Raw genomic sequence first — 20,163 nt, 5'->3', positions numbered from 1 at the left:
GTATAAATTTAATCAACCAATCAGTAAAATGTACAGTGTATCAGCTTTAGGAACCATCCCAGGCCCCCCTGAGGGTAATTTTCTGAGTTCAATTCCCGCTTGAATCCGATAGAATAACATCTGGCTGTCTACGCATGAGAAGTCTCAATAAGGACAATATCATTCGTGTGGTGCCTCCTGGTGGTGAACATCACTGAAAAATATTTATTTGCGCATAGAAATAGGTAATAAATAAGAATAACATGCGGGAAACCATTACAGAAGAGAAAATGGTTTGCAGGTAAATCCGCAAACAAAAATATGTATGCCCAGTATATTTGGGGGTGTGTGTGTGACGTAGGGATAAATATTATCAAAAGTCTCTTGACATGGGTGGAAAGAAATGGAAAAATTCCTTTCAAGAAATCGTGGATGGAAACTAGTCAAGGAGAGAAGCAACCTGGATTTAAGGAGAAACTTCATTAACAGTGAGGACAATTAACCAGTGGAACGACTTGCCTCCAGAAGTTGTGGGTGCTCTAACACTGGAGGTTTTTGAGAAGAGACTAGAAAACCATTTGTCTAAAATGGTGTAGGGCAGACATGTCAAACACAAGGCTCGGGGGCCGGATCCGGCCCGTGAAGTGGTTTCATGCGGCCCGCAAAGCCATCCTGGAAACAGTGAGGGAACGGCCCCCACTGCCTTGGCCCTGGCCCAGAGACCCTCCTCCTGCCAGAGACCCTCAGATCTGTCCCACTCCTGCCCAGGCCCCCATAGGCACCCTTGATGCGAATGATGTAGAGCTGGCCACGCCCACCCAGTAAGCCATACGCACTCTAGCCACGCCCACCCAGTAGGCCACGCCCACACAGGCCATACCCACCCGGCCCCCTGAGGGCAACCGCAATGCTGATGCGGCCCTCAATGAAATTGAGTTTGACACCCCTGGTGTAGGGTCTCCTTCTTGCTTTCATCATCTGTTTTTCAATGCTGTCCTCAGCTACGGGAACCAAGAAGCAGAAAAGGGGGTCCTCCTTCATGACCGTCTCCAACTTCTACAGGGTAAGTGGCAAATTTTTGTATCTAACTTTTATGTATTGCCCTGTTCACCGCCCTGAGTCTCTTGAGAGAAGGGCGGTATATAAATTAAATTAATAAATAAAATAAATAAATAAATTCAGGCGGCTCCCGTTTCTGAAGGGGATCATATCTTACGAGGAGCATTCCATGCCTTCTCAATGCGTCCATCGGCTTGCTTGCACCAGTGTAGTTGTTACAACTGCTTCCCAGCTAAGTCCCGTGGATATCGATTAATCCATCTTCCTAACACTTTCCTTTCCTTCTCCGTGTGTTTCAGGAGCAACTCAACAAGCTGATGGCTACTCTGCACAGCACCTCCCCTCATTTTGTCCGCTGCATTGTGCCCAATGAGTTCAAGCAATCTGGTATGGGAGTCAAAGCCATCACTTGTCATCTCTTAAACAAGCAAAGTCCATTTTTCTTTTGGGGGGAAATGCCCTAAGTCACAGGTCTGCAACCCGCGGCTCCGGAGCCTCATGCGGCTCTTTCAGCCGTCTCCTGCGGCTCCCAGTCTTCTGCTATGTGTAGTCCCCCCCCCAAAAAAAAGTGGGACTAAAAAAGTTCAACCAATCCAAATATACAGGGTTGGTGCATATCTCGTCTTGGCTCCACTCTTCAGTCAAACCCTGTTCTGCGCATGTGTGCATGTACGCGCATGCGCACACAATTTTTGCGGCTCCCAGTTTTTCCTTTTCTGAGGGAACCGGTTCCAAGTGGCTCTTTCACTGTTTCAGGTTGCTGACCCCTGCCCTAAGTGCAGCTGGCTGACTTAAGGAAAGACATGGGTGCTTTGAAGGGCTGCGGATAGATGGGTTTGCTCTCAATCCCGCAGAATTGAAAGCAACTTTCTGGAACCGAATCCTAATTTTTTCACAGCTCTAGCGACAGCAATACCAAAAGATGACCTCTGCTATACCTTAGCTGTATGGCCAAACTGGAGAAAAGAGAAGAATTGATTCCGGTGCTAATAAAGGATCAAAAGATCCAGAGGCCAATACTTATATATCATATTTAACTATGCCTTGATTTACTTGACTTGATTTACTTGGATTCTGTGAGAATGAAGCCATGAAGCACAGTTCGCAAACTATGAAAGTTAGGGTCCCCTTCACACTCCAACCAAACTCCTTATGGCTTACCATGAGGTGAGATTGATAGTTTGGCTTTAGCCAGCCCTTGAGATTAGAAACCACGTTTAGGCTTGGTGTGATGTGCAAGACGTTAGCTAAGATGCCTGAGTCAGTCAATCATGATTAAACCAGGCATGTTTCAGCATAGTGTATACCAGATTGCACCTATGGTAAGGGCAGTGGAAAATTGGATTCCAGAACAAGCAGACAACACTCACAAAGACGAGAGAATCTAAGTCAAGATCCAGATAGAAAGGGCGAGATTGTTTCCACCTTGTTCACCAAGCTGAAGAAAGCTTGAGGAGCAAATTCCATGTCAATCATTGCCTTGCAGAACTTCTTGTGAAGGTTGCGGAAACATGGTCATCCTGCTTTGTGTCTCTACAGGCGTGGTGGACCCTCATCTGATCATGCATCAGTTGGCCTGCAACGGTGTCTTGGAAGGTATCCGTATCTGCCGGAAAGGTTTCCCCAACAGACTGCAGTACCCTGAGTTCAAACAAAGGTAATGAGGTTGACCCTTTCCTCCATCATTCTCTGGGTGTGTTGGGACCTTGTGTTCCCAAAGTCTCAGCAAGACCAACCAATGTCTGTTTTTGTCTTCTTGGATGTCAGATATCAGCTGCTGAATCCCAACGTCATTCCTCAAGGGTTTGTGGACAACAAGAAAGCCTCTGAACTTGTTCTGGCATCTCTTGACCTTGGGGAAAATGAGTACAAAATTGGACATACTAAGGTACCAGGAACGGTGTCTCGTTTCATTGGGGGGGGGGAGAAATTAGAATAGACAGCAAGAAAACACAATTGTGATGAAAGTCCCAGCAAGCAGCAGCATTTCATTGCTAGTTAGTTTGGAACGGATCTCTCTCTTCTCATCTTTCAACCTTCATGGACCCAAAAAAGTTTAGAGGCTGGTTCTTCTGGCTTGATCTTGTGAATGGACTTGTGTACATAGGTCCATTACTTTCACAGGTCTTCTTCCGCGCTGGAATCTTGGCCAAGTTGGAAGACATGAGGGATGATCGTTTGGCGAAGATCATGACAATGTTACAGAGCCGCACACGCGGTTTCCTAATGAGAATTGAGTTTAAGAAGATGCTGGAGAGAAGGTAAGGAAGTACATTTTCCCTTCCTTCCCTTAAGAAAGGATTGGATGGACGGACGGATGGAGAACTGACATAATAGCAGTGTTCCAATATCCAAAGGGATATCAAAGTCAACCTATTCTCCAAAGCACCTGAAGGCAGAACAAGAAGCAGCGGAGGCAAACTAATCAACCTAGAGATGAGGAGAAATGTCCTGACATCAATTAGTGAAACGCCTTGCCTCCAGAAGTTGTGGGTGCTTCATCACTGGAGATGTTTAAAAAGAGATTGGTCAACCATTTGTTTGAAATGGTAGAGGGTCTATTGCCTGAACAGGGAGTTGGACTAAAAGACCTCCAAGGTCCCTTCCAACTTTATTAATCTGTTATTATGAATGAATGAATGAATGAATGAATGAATGAATGAATGAATGAATGAATGAACGATGCATTACATTGAGTTCAACATTCTATCAGACCTGTTATCCGAATGAGAACTTTGCAATAAAAGATTCGTGACACGCTCTGGGAATTCCCAGTCTGCTTACCTATTTCAAATAGGTTGTCTTCTTCTGGTTTATTTCCAGCAGACGTTTTTATGCCCCAGCTTTTGAGAAACCACTCTTTTAGGCTTTAGAATTTCCTGCAGCCACAAATACAGAGATCTAAGTTCACGATGCTATTGGAGAAGCATGTTTTCTTCTTTCCTAACTTTAGTTTGTCTTTCTTTTCTTTTTTTTAACCAGGGTGGGCCTGACACTGATCCAGAGGAACGTTCGCAAGTTCTTACAGATGCGTTTTTGGGGATGGTGGAAACTATACAATAAGGTGAGGCGGTAGTGAAAACGAGAGAGGGGGTCACCACCCAAGGCTTCGGGATTGTATCGAAACAAAATGAGAGCTGTTGTTTTTAGTCAAGGGATGACTTTGGACAATAAGCAGCCAGGAGAGATGTTCTCCACCTGTTTATTCAACAAGAAGGGACATGGGGTAGAAGTGATATTTTGGGTGGATCCAGTCGATTACTGCCTCAAGCACAATTCCAGTCCTTGAGCCTTGTGGTGGAAAAGTGGTGGAGACCTACGCAACATAACTATGTTTAGAGATAGCCAGAGGGCTTTATCTTCTACCTTGGTTCCCACCTATAGGTGAAACCTCTGCTGAACGTAGCCCGCCAAGAGGAGGAGATGAAAGCAAAGGAGGAAGAGCTGAGGGAGGCCATGTCCAAGACTCAAGCTATGGTGGACCGCATCAAGGAGTTGGAGGAGAAGTTGGCTACCCTTAGCCAAGAGAAGAATGATTTGACCATCCAACTGCAGGCTGTGAGTCTACTGAATTCGTCCTCGAGGAAAGATGCACAACTTCCATTAGCTTGAGGGCCATCTCAAGCTTTGCAGGAGATGTTGAGGAGTGGGTTAGGGTTAGAGATTTTTGGGATGGTAGGCATTTTCACAGAATGGTTGCCATTGAGGGCACAACCATGTTTATGCTATTAAGGGTAATAGCCACTGATCTCTGTGAGTTCCATCAATTCTGTGGGGTCCTTGGTGCTCTTGAGGTTGGTGGGTTTCTTGCAGATGTTTCATTACTCAACTAGGTGACATCATCAGTACTAGAAGCGAGTGAGGTTTGCAGGATGGAGGGAGGAGGAGGAGGAGGAGGAGGAGGAGGTCTGTGGGATCCATGGTGCTCTCTGAGCTGGGTGGTTTCCTTGCAGATGTTTCATTACTCAACTAGATAACAGCGTCAGTGCTAGAAGTGTTATCCAGTTGGGTAATGAAACATCTGTAAGAAAACAACCAAGTTTAGAGAGTATGTAGGAATCCACAGTTCAACCCCGAGTTACAAATCTTCCATTTGCTCAGTTGCATCAACTCACCCAATCCCTTTTTTTCCCCCGAAGCCAGTGAGGCCGGTAGCCATCACCGCTATCTCCTGTAGAGGGTCAGTCAGTAAGAACGACAAAGAGAACTCCAATATTCTCTCCTCCTCTTTCAGGAACAAGAGAACCTCATGGATGCGGAAGAGCGCCTCACTCAAATGATGAAGGCCAAGATGGACCTGGAGAGCCAGATTTCTGACATGAAGGAACGCCTGGAGGAGGAGGAAAGCTCGGCTGCCTCCTTGAGTGCCAGCAAGCGCAAGTTGGAAGCAGAACTCAACGACCTCAAGCGAGACCTCGAGGGGTTGGAGACCACGTTGGCCAAGACTGAAAAGGAGAAACAAGTAAGCGTTTTGTCCTTTGGTGGTGGCTCTTTGAAGACATCTCTCGGGTTGTTCTTTGTGGGTTCTGGAATTGAGAATTGCCCGAAGACGTCACCCTTGCCACGTCTTATTCGTATATTAGATGGATCAGACTGTGTCTTCTTCCATCCTTCCCTTTCCCTCCTTCCTTTCTCCCTATCTTCTTCCTTTCCTTCCTTCCTTCCTTTCTTCCTCCCTCCCTATCCTCTTCCTTCTTTCCTTCCTTCCTCCTTCCCTCTCTTGCTTCCTTTCCTTCCTTCCTCTTTTCCTTCCTTCCTCCTTCCCTCCCTTCCTATCCCCTTCCTTCTTTCCTTCCTTCCTCCCTCTCTTGCTTCCTTTCCTTCCTTCCTCCCTCTCTTGCTTCCTTTCCTTCCTTCCTCTTTTCCTTCCTTCCTCCTTCCCTCCCTTCCTATCCCCTTCCTTCTTTCCTTCCTTCCTCCCTCTCTTGCTTCCTTTCCTTCCTTCCTCCCTCTCTTGCTTCCTTTCCTTCCTTCCTCTTTTCCTTCCTTCCTCCTTCCCTCCCTCCCTATCCCCTTCCTTCTTTCCTTCCTTCCTCCCTCCCTCTTCCTCTTCCTTCCTTCCCTTTTTTCCACCCCCTTCTCCTTCCTTCCTTCCTTCCCTCCCCCTCTCCTTCCTTCCTTCCTTCCTTCCTTCCTTCCTTCCTTTTCTTCTGGATAAAGGAAGGATAAAGTCCAGTAGAGAGAAAACGATTCCAACTTTGTCTCTTAGCTTGGTCATCTGCTGAGGGAAATGACCTGGTTCTGGGTTGTTCTGTAGGCATCTCTCTTGCTTCTTCCAAGGCTCTTGATCACAGAGTGCGGACCTTGACTGGCGACCTGCAAGCCCGAGATGACACGGTGGCCAAACTCCAAAAGGAGAAAAGGGCACTGGACGAGCTACACCAGGTGAGAAGGTGTACACCTCTTTTCGTTGACTCCCATAAGGTCTAGGTTCGTTGTATGGATTTTTATGGATCAGAACCTCGCCTTGTGGCCAAGGCAAAGATTTACTCTGTGCAAAGACACCGTACAGAGTCTCCTCGACTTACAACCACAATTGGGACTAAGGGATGCAATTATTGAACGGGGCAGGCCTGATTTTACGACCTTTTCGCGCCAGGGGCATTAAACGAATCCCCTGGTTGTTAAGCAAATAGGGCTTTGACCGTTGATTTTGGCTTGTCACAAGCCAGGAAAACTGCAAGTGGGGGTCACATGACCCCCAACAAGCTGCAACCTTCGTGAATACATGCCAGGTTGCCGACGCCCGAATTTTGATCGCGTGACCCTGGGGATGCTGCAATGGTCACTGATGTGTGGACCTGTCGTAAGTCACTGTCAAAGTGCCATTGCAACTTTGACTGGTTGCTAAACAAATAGATGTAAGTTGAAAAGTCCTTGTATAATGTCCCATCCCTGCTCCAGCTTTGATAACATAGAGCAAGGGTCCTCAACCTTGGCGACTTTAAGTCTTGTGGACTACATCTCCACAAGGCTTAAGTCTTGTGGACTACAAGTCTTGTGGACTACAACTCCCAGCAAAGCTGGCTGAGGAATTCTGGGAGTTGACGTCCACCAGTCTTAAAGTTGCCAAGGTTGAGGACCCCTGACATTGTTTGTCCTTGCAGTTTTCTTGGTCACCTTTTGGGATGTGGCGGTCATTTTAATGGTGGTAAAGGGGCATCTATGCACCCTGGCATCTTCTCCTCACGATGCTTCTCCTCCTTTGCAGAAAACCCTTGACGACCTTCAAGCAGAGGAAGACAAAGTGAACAACCTGACGAAAACCAACAGCAAGCTCAGCACTCAGATACACGAGGTCAGCCCTGACTTTTCCTTCTGTAGAGGTTGGAGCAGATTTTCAACCAAGGGCTTTTGATGGGGAGGTTGCAGTGGCCTTTAGGACTGGCAAGGGACCCGGGAAGTCTTCTAGTCCAACCCCCTGGGGCCCAAGGCAGGAGTCCTCATTCTATCCTGGACAACCTCTTCTTAAATACCTCTAGTGTTGGGAGCACCCACAACTTCTGAAGGCAAGCCAATCCACTGATTAATTGTTCTCATTGGTAGAAACTTTCTCCTTAGTTCCAGGTTGCTTCTCTCCTTGGTTAGTTTCCATCCGTTGCTTCTTGTTCTGCCTTCGGGTGCTTTGGAAAATAAGGGGACCCCCCTCGTCTCTGGGGCAGCCCCTTGGAAGACCGCTATCCTATCACCCCCTCATCCTGCTCTTCATTAAACTAGACGTACCTAGTTCCCTTAACTATTCACAATTATATGGTTTATTCTCCAAATCTTCTTATCATCTTTGCTGCTCTTCTCTGCACGCTTTCTCAGTACCTTTTTTTTTTTTTTTGCACCGTGGTGATTTTTTTGTATAGTTGTACGTTTCCTTGGTGGCATGGGTAAAGGTTTCCATTTTTGATTCCTTGGCTTGTCTTGACCAGATGGAGGACAACTGGGAACAGGAGAAGAAAATCCGTGCTGAGGTGGAGAAAGCTCGTCGCAAAGCGGAGGGTGACTTGAAGATGACCATCGAAAACCTGAACGAAATGGAGAGGTCTAAGTTAGATTTGGAAGAGGTGGTGAAGAAGTAAGTGGCAAGGTTCTCCTTTCCCATGAACCGTTGGCTTGTAAAAACAACAACAAAAAACCACTGGGCTGGGCCAGCACAGATAGGGTTAATGTCTGGAGTATTCTGGGAAATTAGTCCGACACTCCTGGAGGATACTAGACAGCCACTTGTCAGAAATGATATAGGGCAGGGGTAGGCAACCTTGGCTCTTTTATGACTCGTGGACTTCAACTCCCAGAATTCCTGAGCCAGCAATGCGGGAACTATGGCCCCTTCATGATTTGTGGACTTCAACTCCCAGAATTCCTGAGCCAGCAATGCGGGAACTATGGCCCCTTCATGATTTGTGGACTTCAACTTCCAGAATTCCTCAGCCAGCATGGGGGAAACTTTGGCCCCTTCATGACTCGTGGACTTCAACTCCCAGAATTCCTGAGACAGCAATGCGGGAACTATGGCCCCTTCATGATTTGTGGACTTCAACTTCCAGAATTCCTCAGCCAGCATGGGGGAAACTTTGGCCCCTTCATGACTCATGGACTTCAACTCCCAGAATTCCTGAGCCAGCCATGCTGAGGGGAAAGGGAGAGGTTTCCAAGCTAAGCCATGCCGGCTTAGGAATTCTGGGAGTTGAAGTCCACGAGTCATGAAGGGGCCAAAGTTGCCTACCCCTGGTATAAGGTCTTCTGCTTGAGCAGGGGTTGGACAAGATGACCTACAAGGTCCCTTCCAACTTTTTTATTATTCTATTGGGAAGTCTGGTCTAGATTACTACTGTTTTCTGGATGCGTCCGCACAAGCGAAGCTAAAAGGGATGGGTGGATATGCGTTTTGTGGCTCAGCAGGCTGTAAAAACTAACCTTAGCTTATTTGTTGGAGGGCAGCACTTTGTGGGAACATTCCAGTCATGGTTGGTTAACCTGAGCGCAAGCTTTAATATGATGGTTGAACTACACATCCACAGTCTTTGAATAAGCTTGATGCACCTTCTCTTCCAGGCGAGACTTAGAGATCAATTCTGTCAACTCCAAGTTGGAAGATGAGCAGGCTCTGAATTCCACCCTTCAGAGAAAATTGAAGGAACACCAGGTAGGGGAGAGAAAGACAAGACGGGCATGATTTGTCTCGTTCCGCACCACCTTTTTCTATAATCATCTTTAGCTAATAGTATCGTGTCCCTAAATAGTATCTTGTCCCTAAGTCTCATCCAGATTTGGCTACTTTAAGAGGACATCTTATTTATTTATTTTATTTATTTATTTATTTTAATTCCATTTATATCCCGCCCTTCTCCGAAGACTCAGGGCGGCTTACAAGCTTAGCAGTAGCCTTCATTCTATGTATATGCCTGCTTGTTAGGGCTTTCACACACACCCCCAAGCGGCATTATTACAAAGCTTAATTGCCCCCAACAATCTGGTTCCTCATTTTACCTACCTCGGAAGGATGGAAGGCTGAGTCAACCTTGTAATCTTAAGATTACAAAACTTCCACAAACTATCATAAGTCAGCTCAGTTCCTCAGGGCTCCCAGAGTAAGTTTGCCAAGGGACGGAGTTGATTTTGACCGTGAAAGAAAACATTTAGTAGATTATCTGGAGTCTTGTATGGTCCTTCACCATTTCCAGGGGCAGCTTCATATGGTCTGGTGTAGCTTTCCCCCTCACCAAGAAGGCAGGAAGGCATACAATTTTTGGTGGGTCTTAGCTCCCTAACTGGGGTATGCGGTGGCTGCTTTAAAGGGTCTCTTAGCAACCCTATCTCAACAATATTGCTTCCTATTTCATGGTACTTTTTTTGCTTCTAATAGGCTCGAATTGAAGAGTTGGAAGAAGAGCTGGAAGCAGAACGGTCCATCAGGGCGAAGGTAAATCTATTTCACCATTGTCAAAGAACTGGCCAATTTGGTTCCAGACGGGGATGGATGGATGGATGGATGGATGGATGGATGGAAGGAAGGAAGGAAGGAAGGAAGGAAGGAAAGAGAGGGAGGGGGGGAGGGAGGGAGGGAAAGAAAGAGGGAGGGAGGGAGAAAGAAAGAAAGGAGAGAGAGAGAAAGAAAGAAGGAAAGGAGGGAGAGAGGGAGGGAAAGAAAGAGGGAGGGAGAGAGAGAGAAAGAAAAAGAAAGAAAGAAAAGGGAGGGAGGGAGGAAGAAAAAGAAAAAGAAAGAAGAAAGAGAGAGAGAGAAAGAAAAAGAAAGAAAGAAAGAAGGAAGGAAAGAAAGAAGGAAAGAAAGAAAGAAAGAAAGAAAGAAAGAAAGAAAGAAAGAAAGAAAGAAAGAAAGAAAAAGAAAAGAGCTAAAATTCTACACTCTCTCTTACAGTCTCCCACATACGGCTGCTAGGGGAGATGAGCAGCATAAACATTTAATAAAATAAAATTAATTACTTCCTTTTAGATTGAGAAGCAACGCAATGATCTGTCCCGGGAACTGGAAGAGCTCACCGACAGACTTGAGGAAGCTGGAGGAGCTACCACAGCTCAGGTAACCATGAGCTGTGCCCATTTTACATGCCGGGAAACTAAGTCTCCAAAGAATGAATCCTCCACAGGACACCCAGCTCTCTCTCTCTTGTATGGTTTTCAAGTGCTGGAAGTAACGCTGTGCCAGACCGTGTTGGGGACGCCACATCAGAGCTGGGTTGATTATTTCAAAGGGATGGGGACTCTCACGTATCCCCTCACGCTCTCTCCTCTGCACCCAGATTGAGCAAAACCGCAAGCGGGAAGCCGAGCTGCTTAAACTTCGGCGAGAACTGGAAGAAGCCGCCTTGCAGAGCGAGGCCACCGCTTCCACCCTGCGCAAGAAGCACACCGACGCCATGGCCGAGATGACGGAACATCTCGAGAACCTACAAAGGGTCAAATCCAAGTTGGAGAAAGACAAGCAGGTCATGAAGGCCGAGATTGACGATCTCAGCAGCAGCATGGAAAATATCCAGAAATCCAAGGTAAGATTGAATGAAAAAAAGAGAATAAAATGAATCGTGCAAGGCTGCGAAGCCCCAACCTCATGACCGGATCCCCAACCGGCATCTTCTCTTTGTCGGTCCTAGTTATTTGCCATGGCTGAAGAGGCAAAATCAGAAACATAAGTAGATCTTTACTGACGCCTCTGATGGATTGAGCTACTGGATGCAGGACTGTGGTGGAATGTGGTCTGGATTCCCAGAAGGGAGGGGCTGGATTCCAGAGGATCAAGAGACAGAAAAGTTTAGATAGTCTGGTTGGGAGGAAGAAGCTCAAGTCAGCTCTTTCCCTAGAACTTCTGAGTATATATTTAATGAAGCAAGTAGTTACTTCTTGTTACTACTTGGCAAGATTCTGTCTATAGGTGAGGAACAATAAGGGAAATTGCTTAAAGGAACCTCAATGTGTCTTTCTTTGTTTCCGGGGTGTGGGCACTAACAAGTACTGGATCAATCAGTGGTGGAATTCAACCAGTTCGCACCAGTTCGGCAGAACCGGTAGCTAATTTTTTGTTGCCCAGGCCCAGATTGGACTTCCGGAAATGGCATCCACACAGAGAACCGGTTGTTCACCTATTTGAATCCCACCACTGGGATCAACTATTAGCTCCTTTTAGCAGATGCCAGTTCTATGGATTGCAGTTGCTTTGTTGAGCTGTAAGAAGGTAATCTGGATTGTTCTGAAGTGGCCTTCTTCTCCATATCTTCACAGATTAATGCCGAGTCTCACGTCCGCAGATTGGAGGACAACCTGTCTGAAGCCAATGCCCGAGTGGCTGAGATGGAAAGGAATCAAGCAGAAATCAACGCCGTCAGGAACAGACTCCAAGGTTAGCTTCCTTGGGCGATCCCCAGAGTCCCACTCTTTTATTTTGTTTCATTTTACTGAGTTATCAAACGTCTATGGAGATTCTCGGTCAACCAAGTCAGGGTTGTCCCAAAGGTACTTTTTTCAAGAGGCAGCTGGGCTTTCTTGTTTTCCATTGAAGACGTTTTGCATCTCATCCAAGAAGCTTCTTCAGCTCTGACTAGATGGTGGGGAGTGGAAGGATGTCTATTCCTTGCAGACAGCTGGTCATTTGCATTCTTTAGAGGGTCCTTGAGGCCACCTGTGTCATCAGGGTCACCTGAGGGGTGCAAATGGGTGGGGAGCCTTCCTTAGAATCCTGACAACACAGATAACCCTCCAGGTGGCCTCAATGACTGTATAAAAGAACGTAAATGACTTGAGTGAGCATCAGCCAACTAGTCATCGGTCAGATGGGTGGCAAAATCAATCAATCAATTACCCAGTTCCCCTCCTCCTTCCTCTTTTAACCCTTCCCCTGCAGCTGAGAACAACGATCTGAGCCGGGAGCATGAAGAAAGTCAGTCACGGCTCAATCAAGTCCTTCGGGTGAAGACATCCCTCACTTCCCAAGTGGACGACTTCAAGCGACAGCTGGATGAAGAGTCCAAGGCAAGTTCTTGGAGAGATGGGTCCATCTGCTTATTAAAATCCAAATAGTGGAAACCAAGCCCAGAGACCAATAAAAAGGGAGCTCCAAATTCATCTGGTTCCGAAGGTTGCGAATCAGAGCAGGCAAAGACCGCTCCCCGCCTTGTGTTGATGTTCCTCACTTGGGTTTTGGCCACAGATCCCAACATTCTGGAGAACCTTCTTCAGGATGCCGTAGGAGAAATTGGTTGCCCTAATTTTGGGGACATCTCCTGCAAAACAAAAACCCACAACAGACTTTGGCTTTTAGGAGGATAGTCAAAATCTGCCAGGAATTCAAAAATTAGCTATCCAAAAAGCTTTGCTCTTTTCTGATAATTTTTTTTAAAAAAGTCCCTCTTTATGATTTTCATCTGGTTGGGCCTGAGGGTTTTTACAAAAGAAACTATACTCAAAGAAAAGGAAATTTGGGGGAAATACATTAATCGGATACAGCTTTGGTGCATCCACAGGCCCGCAGTGCTGCAGTGGTCAGTCTGGCCAACACCAAGCATGACCTGGATTTGATCAAGGAGCAGCTGGAGGAAGAGCAAACCGGCAAAGCCGAGCTCCAGCGGTTGGTCTCCAAGCTCAACACTGAAGTTACAACCTGGAGGACCAAATACGAAACCGATGCTATTCAGAGAACAGAGGAGCTGGAGGAAACTAAGTGAGTAGGACGGTAGTGCGAAGCTGTAGGTCTGGAGCACCTAGCAAGCCGTTGTGGGATTCTGAGAAGTTTGGTGACATCTGGAAGGCTATCGTTGTTGATGTAAAACTCATCTCTTATCTGACACATCTTTTCTTGTCTTGGGGTCTTCTTGCAGGAGAAAACTGACTGCCCGTCTTCAGGAGGCAGAGGAAGTGGCCGAAACTGCACAAGCTCGGGTAGCCAGCATGGAGAAGTACAAGCAGAAACTCCAGATGGAAGTGGAGGATCTAACTTTGGATCTTGAAAAGGTCAAATAACAAGGTCTAAATTGATCTTCCCTGGGGGGTGAAGGTCTCTTCTTGGCCCCGAGCCTCAACTGACCGGGTTTGCGCAATTGCGGCATGGCAACGCCAAAGATACCAGATAAGGTTTATCATCATGGGTGAGCTCAGCAAAGAAATGGGTGGAAACGAGTAAACGAGGATATCCAGGGTAACCAAAGCTATCCTACAATCGCAAGTAGGCTGATCGTTAGATCTTTCTGACCTTGGACGGTGGGGAAGCCACCTTAAATGGATTTCCTCTCCTGGAGGGTTTAATAGGCTGTTTTGAGAGCGTGGTTTGTTTAAAACAGAATGGGAACAACAACAACTGGAATTGTTGTGCAGTCTTGGAGATGTGACTTTGGAGAGAGGTCTAGAAACAGCAAAACATGGATTCCGAAGGCTACGATTGCCCACCTCTTTATTTAATAGGACGACTAACCTTATCCTATTACCTAAAACCAAGTCACTAAGCTTAAACCGTTAGCCACAAATTGTAGGCACCCTTCTTATCGATAAACTATCCAGCCAAATTCAACAGTACCAAAGAGGGTAAGGTTGATTCCTTGTTAGAAAAACTGCCCACCTTGAAAAGATCTTCCCATCGCAATTATGAAGACCTAGTGACGAGGCTCGGAGTAGAAGCGAGTGGATCAGAGGTGGGGTGCGTGATGCTTGTCTTCTTCTCCTTCCCAGGCCAATGCAGCCTGCGCAGTCCTGGATAAGAAGCAACGGGCCTTCGACAAGATGCTGTCTGAATGGCAGCAGAAATGTGAGGAGCTTCAATTGGAGGTGGACAATTCCCAGAAGGAATGTCGCATGTACATGACGGAGAACTTCAAGCTCAAGACGGCCTATGAGGAAGCTCTGGAGCAGCTGGAATCCGTGAAGAAGGAAAACAAGACTCTTCAGGGTGAGTTCAGGTGGTCCTCAACATACAGCCCAACGGCATTGGAAAAAATGATTTACAATCAGTCCTCCCACTTACGGCCATCGCAACATCCCTGGCTGTCATGATGAAAATTTGGGCTGGCTTGGTGACCAGAATGTACTGAGGATGGTTGTCGTGTCCTAAGGTGACGTGGTTGCTGTTTGTAAGCTTCTCAGCTGGCTTCCAACAAGCTGGTCAGCTGGAATAAGTCTCATCTATCCGTTCATCTTTTTTTCACTCAGAGGAAATTAAGGATCTCATTGACCAGTTGGGTGAGGGAGGAAGAAGTGTCCATGAGCTGCAGAAGATGAAAAAGAAGTTGGAAATTGAGAAAGACGAGCTTCAGGTGGCCCTGGAAGAAGCTGAGTCTTCCCTGGAGGTAATGTTGAACATGTTAGCATCTTGCGTTCATTTAGTCATTCTGGCTCTTCTTTGTCATCCATGCATCCTTGTCTCAGAGAAGCGGGCCCAAAGGTTCAGACGCTCAAGGCAACGCAAAAGGTTACCTCACCACATGAAAAGAGCCCTGGGATTCCTGTCTGGGGAAACTGAGGCCATGGTTCTGCCTATCTGTTTGCTGACAGGTGGAAGAGAGCAAGCTGATCCGCATTCAGCTGGAGCTGGCCCAAGTCAAAGCAGACATTGACAGGAGGATCCATGAGAAGGAGGAGGAATTTGAAGCCACCAGGTTTGAAACCAAATTCTCCACAGGTTGGGAAGATTCCCCTCCCATCATCCTCACCTCCACAGCCTGAAAACTGGTGCCACAGTTCCCAACCTTCCCATAACGGTTGTGGGTTGTGGTGATAGAATTTGTGGTCCACCGCACCTGGCGCCACTTTATGATAGAGGGGCTGCATTCCAGAGGGCCAAGAGACAGCAAAGTTTAAATAGCTTGGTTGGGAGGGAGAGGGTCGTCAGCCCCTCCTTAGAAGACCTCGGAGGATAAGTAAGTACTTTGCTTTAATTTGGCAAGAGTCTGTCTATAGGTGGGGAACGATAAAGAAGAACGCTTAGAAGAACCTCAATGTATCTTACCGTACTTGGTTTTTGGAACCTGACGACGTTTTGCTCACCTCTGTAGGAAGAACCACCAACGGGCCATCGAGGCTCTGCAGTCTAGCCTGGAGCTGGAGGCCAAAGGGCGAGCCGAGGCCCTGCGGCTGAAAAAGAAGATGGAGACAGACCTGAATGAAATGGAGATTCAGCTGGACCATGCCAACAAGAACAACAGTGAGCTGGTCAAGACCTTGAAGAAACTCCAGCAACAGATCAAGGTGAATGAAGTTACAGGAAAGGGGGCCAGAAGAGAGCAGAGGAAAAGCAATAACTTCCGAGTCTTCTTCCTCCATATATCAGTTCCTTCTCCTGTTTTCCTCCCAATGCCCATGAGATAGGTTGATCTGACAGAACATCTGGTCCAAAGTTACCTAGGAAGCCTACGTGGATGAAAGTAGGCTAGAACCTGCTCCTCATCCAACCCTTTCACCCCTCCATTTCACTGGCTCTTCTTGAGAAGGTTCCCAATGTGGTTCATCAAGAACCAGGTTGAACATGTAGCCAGGCCTTCAGAGACAACAAAATGTAAAGCTACCCTAAACAACTCATATTTAGGCTACAACCCAGAAGGAACCTTGTTGAAGCCTTGTTGCAGAGCATGAATTAGTAAAAGTGTAGTAGGCATCCTGAAGTAGACACTTACAGGTTCCTTGAGGATGTCTCCTGTTCGTTTCCTTACTATACACGAGCTTGTTTTTAAGGCAGGTCCCCTTTGTCCCAAGTTCTAGTTTTCCCCTAGATAAAGGTGGACGTTTCAAAGCAGTGGCTAGATTTAAGATTCCATTCTGGACATCTTTCTTGGATTTCCAACCCCTTGTTAATCAGGATCGATCCCTGACGACTCAAGACAAAGCATGGCCTTTTGACACTTTTTCTGTCTCCAGGACATACAGATACAGATGGACGAAGATGCGCGCCAACACGAAGAGCTGAGGGAACAGTACAATCTTCAGGAACGCCGGCTCAGTCTTCTCCAGACGGAGTTGGAAGAGGTGCGCACCGGCCTGGAGGGCAGCGAACGCTCTCGCAAACTCATCGAGCAAGAATTGGTGGACGTCTCCGAAAGGCACAACGAACTCAATGTTCAGGTGAGTCAACAGCTATGGCCTCCATCTCCTATGGGGAAGAAGGAATAGGCAATGAAAAACAGACCATTGGCTCTGTTTTTTTGTGTGTTGTTGGGTTTTTTTAAAAATTTTAACCAGTGTTTTTTCAACCTGGGCAACCTTCAGATGTGTGCAAGGCTGGCGGGGGAATTCTGGGAGTTGAAGTCCACCCATCTGAAAGTTGCCAAGGGGGAGGAATACCGATTTAAATGATCCTATTGGGGAATGGGTAGTTAATTAAGATCTGGCCATTGTATGGAGAAGAGAGGAATTTCAATCTTATCTTGGGCAAGAAATAAGTATCACTTTGAACCATTATGTTTTAATCTACGTATTACACAAGTTCCCAAACTTCGCCACACCTCAAGTCACCCAATCTGGCCTTGTGAAGACATAACGTGGAACAAATCTTGTCAGTCAACAGCTGATTTACCAGCAGTTTCTCAGGTACTTAAGAGGTAAGGGCCAGCAGCCCCACAAGGAAACAAGGATAAACGACTTAGTAGCCAGCCGTCAACACCCTAATTAACAACTAAAAGCTACACACAACCAGGAACCGCATAAATCCAACATATAGGACAGCCCAGTGCACATATTCCTGGGAAGAGAGTGACGTGCTCCGAGGATGGGCTGCAGCATGAGCCCCAAAGCTTGGAAGAGTAAAGCTTTGGCCACGGTGACCAACCCAGATTGGATCCTCTAACGAACCTTAGATTAAGTTTGGACAGCTTTCCGACTTTCCCTACACAAACTTGGTCCCTCTTCCGGTTGGTGGCCGTCCTCCAGGAAGGTCTTGATCCATAGTTTCAGCTTCCCTGGTTTAACAGGTCCTGCTCTGGCCTCTTCCTTCTGCAGAACCAGAGCTTGCTGGTGATCAAACGCAAGCTAGAATCCGACCTCACGCGTATAAGCAACGAGCATGAAGAACTCATCAGTGAATTCCGAACGGCGGATGAGAAAGCAAAGAAAGCGATGACCGACGTGAGTTTGTGGTTCTGGGAATTGGGGGAAGCTTCCCTGGGGCGTTCCCTTGACTGACAGGACCTATTTATTTCCTTCTTATTGAATTTATTTGCGGGCCCATCTGACGATAAAATAACACCTTTTCAAAGGCGTGCTTTGCTCCTGGCAGTTGTCACGGAAGGCTAGGGCTTCGGTTGCACCGTCTGTCTAGGAAAGCAGGGATAGGCAACCTCTGGGCCTGCCCAACCTTTCTCTAAGCCCTTGCAAAATTTAAAATTTTATAACGTTCGGGTGGAATTCAGTCCCCCTCCAGTTGCTAACCCCCTTTCCTTTGCTGCCTCTCCAGGCCAGCCGCATGGCTGAAGAACTGCGTCAGGAACAGGATCACTCCATGCATCTGGAGAAGATCAAGAAGAACTACGAGGTCACCATCAAGGACCTGCAGGTCAAGATGGAAGAAGCTGAGCAACTGGCTTTGAAAGGTGGGAAACGCACCATCATGAAGCTGGAGACTCGGGTAAGAACTTTTTCCACTCCCCACCCCACCCCGTCCAATTACCAGTTCCTAAGCTTCCCACGTTCTTAGTGGCATTTGACCAAGGTCATAGTAGGACATAGAATCGTAAGAGTTGGCAGGAACGTTGGAAGTCTTCAAATCTAACCCCTTGCTCAAGGCAGAAGACCTTATACCATCCTGGAGAAGTGGTTTTTATGGGGAGATTGCAGGGGCCTTTTCATGAATTGTAAAATTGGAAGGGATCTAGTCCAACCCCCTAGCCAAGGCAGGAGTCCTTACTCTATCCTGGACAATTGGTTGTCCACTCTCTTCTTAAAAACCTCCAGTGATGGAGCACCCGGTGTTATGTATACAGGCACCTGCATAGCAACAGCCACCAGGGGGCGTTGGCCTGAACGGTTTCGGCAGGAAACCCAGTTTCGGCGGGAAACCTAGGGCCAACCCTATTGGCTGTCCGCTTACCTGGCCAGGTATTTAAGGAGGCCAGGTAACCCTCATTCCCCAGTTCGCTACCCCCCTCCAATAAAGAGCTGGACTCACACACCGGCTGGCGTCTCTTCCTTGCGTTGGACCCACTACACAATACCCACCTTGAAGGCAAGCCGTTCCACAGATTAATTGCTCTCACTGTCAGGAAACCTCTCCTTAGTTCTAGATTGGTTCTCTCCTTGGTTAGTTTCCACCCGTTGCTTCTTGTCCGGCCTTCAGGTGCTTTGGAGAATAGGTTGACCCCCCTCTTGTGGCCGCCCCTCAACTATTGAAAGATCCTATCATGTCACCTCTAGTCCTTCTCATCATTAGGTTAGACATACCTAGATCCTTCAGTCAATTATCATATGCTTTAGCCTCCAGAGTTATCATCGTTTTGGTTGCTCTCCTCTGCACACTTTCTAGAATCCTTTTTTTTTGGAGGGGGGTATCATAACAACCAGAACTGGATGCAGTATTCCACGTGTGGCCTCACCAGTGCAATATAAAGTGGCATGATTATGCCCGTCTTATGACCATTGCTTGCCCCCTTTGAAGTGGATCTCACAACCTTGGCCTCGGTTTCCCTTTTCAGATTAAGGAACTGGAGAACGAACTGGACTCCGAACAGAAGCGCCACGTGGAGACGGTGAAAGTGCTGCACAAGAACGAGCGGCGTCTGAAGGAGCTGGTCTTCCAGACGGAAGAGGACCACAAGACCAACCAGCGCATGCACGAACTGGTGGAAAAGCTGCAGACCAAGCTGAAGACCTACAAGAGACAAATTGAGGAGTCTGTACGTATTGTCACTTTTAAGCAAAGAGGTAGTCCTTTGACTCATGATTGGTCTCCCGCTTTCTGGCCCGGTGCCTTAACCCTTAGACTAAAACTCTACCTGTCAGTTGGGCAGCTAGATAAATTTGTTTAATAAATAAATAAATTAAAAGAAGACCTCATCTTCACTGCAGGAGGAGCAAGCCAACCAGAGCTTGGCCAGGTACCGGAAAACGGTGCACGAACTGGACGATGCTGAAGAGAGAGCAGGAATGGCGGAATCGGCCCTGAACAAACTCCGTACCAGGCACCGTCTCTCCACCGGCAAAGCGTTCACCTCCGTGGAGATCGTCCAGGTCTCCAAATCGTCCAGCTCCAAGTCAGCTGCCGAGGAATAAAACCCGCCCCTGTCCTCACAGCCGCCGGTAGGTACGGCATCACTGGGCCACAGTGGCAAGGAAGAAACCCCCATTGGCTGAGTTTGTGCGTAGGATGCTCTTGCACAAATCCTGATTCCAGGGTCCCAATTTTCAGGCTGAAGATCTCATGGAGCCAGCATCTTTTTATTATTATTATTATTATTATTATTATTATTATTATTATTATTATTATTATTATTATTATTATTATTATGGGGGGGCGCTCTGCTGTGTGGGACCTCAGCCACTGAAAAGGAGAGGATTGGAAGGAAGGAGAAAGTGGATGGGGAAGCGTGTTTTGGAGATTGTGGGAACGGCCATTTTTTGGCCTCTCAACCTTCAGTTTTCCCAAACATTTCTTATCGGCCTCTACGTGAATTACAGTGATGAGCACACTCTCCTGGTTCACACAGAATGGCA

The 20,163-nt window shown here is 47.1% G+C and overlaps 1 protein-coding gene across 1 annotated transcript in view; it reads left to right on the top strand.

Annotated features, from left to right (window-relative positions):
* Nucleotides 1–20,163, top strand: part of MYH16 (myosin heavy chain 16) — a 30,758-nt gene that overhangs the window by 8,891 nt on the left and 1,704 nt on the right. Inside the window, exons 16-43 of the mRNA XM_083372627.1 lie at nucleotides 981–1,042; nucleotides 1,338–1,425; nucleotides 2,578–2,695; nucleotides 2,806–2,926; nucleotides 3,163–3,299; nucleotides 4,021–4,102; nucleotides 4,423–4,596; nucleotides 5,273–5,500; nucleotides 6,319–6,423; nucleotides 7,250–7,336; nucleotides 7,959–8,104; nucleotides 9,085–9,175; nucleotides 9,896–9,952; nucleotides 10,484–10,570; nucleotides 10,791–11,036; nucleotides 11,767–11,884; nucleotides 12,386–12,513; nucleotides 13,005–13,201; nucleotides 13,359–13,491; nucleotides 14,203–14,419; nucleotides 14,680–14,816; nucleotides 15,022–15,125; nucleotides 15,522–15,714; nucleotides 16,381–16,584; nucleotides 17,458–17,583; nucleotides 17,912–18,082; nucleotides 19,146–19,346; nucleotides 19,519–19,749. Coding sequence (XP_083228753.1) covers nucleotides 981–1,042; nucleotides 1,338–1,425; nucleotides 2,578–2,695; nucleotides 2,806–2,926; nucleotides 3,163–3,299; nucleotides 4,021–4,102; nucleotides 4,423–4,596; nucleotides 5,273–5,500; nucleotides 6,319–6,423; nucleotides 7,250–7,336; nucleotides 7,959–8,104; nucleotides 9,085–9,175; nucleotides 9,896–9,952; nucleotides 10,484–10,570; nucleotides 10,791–11,036; nucleotides 11,767–11,884; nucleotides 12,386–12,513; nucleotides 13,005–13,201; nucleotides 13,359–13,491; nucleotides 14,203–14,419; nucleotides 14,680–14,816; nucleotides 15,022–15,125; nucleotides 15,522–15,714; nucleotides 16,381–16,584; nucleotides 17,458–17,583; nucleotides 17,912–18,082; nucleotides 19,146–19,346; nucleotides 19,519–19,722 — 3,962 coding nt within the window. The 3' untranslated portion in view covers nucleotides 19,723–19,749. The remainder of the gene's footprint in view (nucleotides 1–980; nucleotides 1,043–1,337; nucleotides 1,426–2,577; nucleotides 2,696–2,805; nucleotides 2,927–3,162; nucleotides 3,300–4,020; nucleotides 4,103–4,422; nucleotides 4,597–5,272; nucleotides 5,501–6,318; nucleotides 6,424–7,249; nucleotides 7,337–7,958; nucleotides 8,105–9,084; nucleotides 9,176–9,895; nucleotides 9,953–10,483; nucleotides 10,571–10,790; nucleotides 11,037–11,766; nucleotides 11,885–12,385; nucleotides 12,514–13,004; nucleotides 13,202–13,358; nucleotides 13,492–14,202; nucleotides 14,420–14,679; nucleotides 14,817–15,021; nucleotides 15,126–15,521; nucleotides 15,715–16,380; nucleotides 16,585–17,457; nucleotides 17,584–17,911; nucleotides 18,083–19,145; nucleotides 19,347–19,518; nucleotides 19,750–20,163) is intronic.

This window comes from Vipera ursinii (assembly GCF_947247035.1).
Source record: "Vipera ursinii genome assembly, chromosome: 13".
NCBI classification, from domain to species: Eukaryota; Metazoa; Chordata; class Lepidosauria; order Squamata; family Viperidae; genus Vipera; species Vipera ursinii.
Note: the sequence above shows the minus strand (reverse complement) of the source record. Positions and strands in the feature narration are given on the sequence as shown.